Genomic DNA, 3,870 nt, shown 5'->3' with positions numbered 1-3,870 from the left:
CCCCCTGGTATCGTAGAACCCATCCCAGGTGGGTAGCACAAGCCCAGTCGTTGGTTATCTGGGTGTAGCGAGGAGCCCGAGTTTTTTCAGTCAACCTGCACTGCGCAGTAGGATACGTAGACCTTCTTAATATGGTAGCTTTGCCCTACTGGGATCAGCTCCTATTGTTTTAGGAGTCTGTCCTGCACTTTTATGAGGAGTTCCTGACGTAGGCTACTCTTCCCTACTTTAGCTTAGCACTGCATAGTAAATGTAGTTGTTCGTATAGGAGAACTCATAGTGAGAGCTTATCTCTCCTGCATCTGTTCACACTTTCTCCCACACAAGCTAACTCCTTCTACAGGGGCTAAATCTAAACCCTCCTGTGAGTGGTGGGGCAGAGTGTGTGTAAGAAAGAGGCTAGACAGGATAGCAGGGAAGAGAACCTGAGAGTGGTCAGCATAAAACATGTTACAAAACAATTAACCCATTACCTTCCTTCGATTTGTATGCGAAACACATACAAATAACAGTAACACCTAGTGGGCAAACTGCATACTTCATCTACCACTTAACCTGAGTGCGAACTTTAGGACAGATGCACAAGAGAAACACTAGTAGTGGGACAATACAAAGGAAACAACTTTACATACAGCACAATACACTATACACACAGCACAACTAGATCAAGTGATCCTTCGTCAAACCGCACATAATACACTATAGTAGGACATTTAGACACTTTAAAGGAAAAGCCCGACCATCTTCAAAATACAGCAGCCGGCAGGGGGGAATTTGGAAATGAGGGTGCACTTACCTCTCCCTGTGCCCACGATGAGTGATGGGACCGACCCTGGGACTGACTGGCTGTCCATCAGCCGAGTTGTGACGTTGGCAACAGAGGAGATTCCGGAGACAGACGGGGGTCCCAAGGCCAGTCCCACTGATCACTGCAGGCACAGGGAGAGGTAAGTTCGTACTTGTTTTCAAATTTCCCCCCTGCCCCTGCCTGATTTTCAAAAAGGCCGGACTTCTCCTTTAAAAAACACTATCTGTACTTTTGTATCTTTTCTTTAAAATGACATGAAAGCAAGCTAAGAATAAAAAAGAGAACAATCGTTAAATAACATTTTACTGCTTGTCTTTTTTGTCTCAACAGGTGTAAATGGAAAAATACACTTTGTTTGTAACCTGCCGGTATAAAAAATATTTGTGTTCACCAGTGGGTGTAACACGCATTTCATTGAAGTGAACTGTGGGCCGTCGTCTTGCTTTCTGCCTTTTAAAATCATCTCTGATGCTTCCTGTATTTATTCTTGTTTCCATGATTGTTTTGGCCGCCAGCACCGTGATGGCGGTGCTCACCAATTCCTTCATCATAGCTGTCAATCTTATGGACAGAGCAACGTCTAAGAGCCTCAGTCCATCTGATGTCATTGTAGTAACTCTATGTGTGTCCAACATTTTCTTTCAGCTTGTCATGATATTTAATGATTATATGAGCTTTGTGTGTGCTGATATCTATTTCACATATTATGTCTACATTGTATCCAACTCACTTCTAATGCTCCCGATCTACTGCAGCTTCTGGTTCACAGTTTGCCTTTCGCTCAATTACTACTTGCAGATTGTTATAGCCACTCATCCATTTCTAATCCGACTAAAACTTGCAGCTGCTCAGTTAGTTCCATGGCTGATAATGGCCTCAATTATTATATCAGTGGCTACAGGCATCCCTGCATACTGGAATTTCCAATCAGACCCTCTAAATGTTAACATGTCCACAAATGCAAGTGCCGAAGTCTCTTTTATTGACCTGAATGCTGCCTATCCACTACCCAGTATCCTCATTAGTTGTTCTATTCCATTGGCATTGGTGGGTTTTACCAATAGTCTGATCATCAAGTCTCTCGTGTCACGTACTCACATTTCAGATAAAAATGCAAAGGGAGAACTCAGCGCTCGTGCAGAAGGTCGAGCACGAGCTGCAAGGACAATAAGCCGTCTTCTTTTCCTTTATACATCATTTTATGTATCGGAAGTTTTTCTCTTTACAAACATCTTCGATTACAAAAGCCCGGGATTCTGTGTCTGTTTGTTCGTAATCTATGGCTATTCACCAGCCCAGTCAATCGTTCTCATTTTTGGAAGTCCAAAATTAAAACAAGCATCTCTGAGTTTATTCCATTGTGTTGGAGGCACCAGCAAAGAAAAACCCAAGACACCAACAGTGCTTTTCATCAAGCTGAGAAAGAAGAAAACGGTGAACTTGCCAGCAAACTGACTATTGCTCCTTTTTGCACGCCGTTTAAAGTGTCTGTGGGTATTACATACCCAGTGAATAAAGATGGGCCATACCATCTGAATTGTTATTTTATGGATATTATGTTGTTATTTTATTTTATTATATTTTTTATTTCTTATGATTGTTTATGCGATCTATTGTAAGTAAATCACATTAATGATGTCCCATGCTTTTTTGTGTGGTGTTTTCTGTAATTGAGATGGTATACTTTTGGACAGGTACCTTTTTAATGGACTGGAGTTTGAGGCTGAAGGCAAAAGGGAAATACACAATTTTACACAAGGGGGAAACAAGTATAACATAAACAAGTGAGTGTCCAACAAAATGGGGGAGATTTATCAAACATGGTGTAAAGTGAAACTGGCTCAGTTGCCCCTAGCAACCAATCAGATTCCACCTTTCATTCCTCACAGACTCTTTGGAAAATGAAAGGTGGAATATGATTGGTTGCAAGGGGCAACTGGGCCAGTTTCACTTTACACCATGTTTATAATTTCCCCCCAATGTATTAAAGTACACAGTACATAGTTGTCAACAGTCCCGGTTTTGCCAGGACTGTCCAATTTTGAGGAGCCAGTCCCGGTAAAACCATGTCCTGGGAAGCTCCCCCCCAAGCAGTAGTAGCTAAAGCAGTCGCAGCATTTCACTGTGTCTTCCACTTTTTACCAAACAGCAAGAGCTGGAGCTAAGTAGAGGCCCCGCCCATTCCCTGCCCCCTTGTGTATACGTGTGTGGTGGGCCAATGTTTGTGTGGTGTGTGCGGTACTGTGTGTGTCTGTAAGTGTGTTTAGTGGGCTGGTTTGCATGCTGCTGTCAGCTACCGTTCTTTCCTTAGTCCTCTATCACCTGCCTGGCCTGCACCAGCTGACAGCTGACAGCTGACCCAGAGCCATGACCAGGGGCGTAGCTAGGATTCACAGAGCCCCATAGCAAAAAATTTTTAATGGAAACAGTACATGTCTGTACACACTGTAATTTGCATGCATGGCACACATAAAGGAGTTTCCACAATTTTTAGGCTGCTCAATGGGAAAAAAAAGCTGTGTAATCCTTATAAATTGCAGAATAAGTTAAAAATAAAAGTTCTAGTTATACGAACACGTCATTGCATCCTATAGAGCAGTATTCCCCAGCCCCTGGCTCTACTGAGAGTTGTAGTGGTTCTGCAGCTGGAGAGCCACAGGTTGGGGAACACTAGCACAAAACATCATGTAACAACACCCATTCCATGATGTCACTCATGCAGAGCAGGAAGAGGAGTTGCTGGGGGACTAGAGGAACCATACATAGCTTTTTACAGATGAAGCGGGTAGTGGTATGAGGACGATGAAGGGGCAGGAGGATGATGAGGAGGTAGTAGTATAATGACCAGGGAATCATATGGGCACAAACTACTAGTATATACAGTCAGTCACGCAGCCTGCTGAGGTGGGGTGTGTAATATACTCAGGACCTGACACTGGGGTGTGTAATATACGGGGACCTGATACTGGGGTGTGTAATATACGGGGACCTGATACTGGGGTGTGTAATATACTGGGACCTGATACTGGGGTGTGTAATATACTGGGACCTGATACAAGGGT

At 43.5% G+C, this 3,870-nt stretch overlaps 1 protein-coding gene across 1 annotated transcript; it reads left to right on the top strand.

Moving 5' to 3' along the window:
- Nucleotides 1-1,276: 1,276 nt before the first annotated feature.
- LOC138787051 (taste receptor type 2 member 40-like) lies at nucleotides 1,277-2,263 on the top strand. Its single transcript, XM_069964161.1, has one exon. It carries the CDS (start codon nucleotides 1,277-1,279, stop codon nucleotides 2,261-2,263), a length of 987 nt encoding a protein of 328 aa, XP_069820262.1.
- The last annotated feature ends 1,607 nt before the right edge of the window (nucleotides 2,264-3,870 follow it).

This window comes from Dendropsophus ebraccatus, chromosome 3 (genome assembly GCF_027789765.1).
Source record: "Dendropsophus ebraccatus isolate aDenEbr1 chromosome 3, aDenEbr1.pat, whole genome shotgun sequence".
NCBI lineage: Eukaryota > Metazoa > Chordata > Amphibia > Anura > Hylidae > Dendropsophus > Dendropsophus ebraccatus.
Note: the sequence above shows the minus strand (reverse complement) of the source record. Positions and strands in the feature narration are given on the sequence as shown.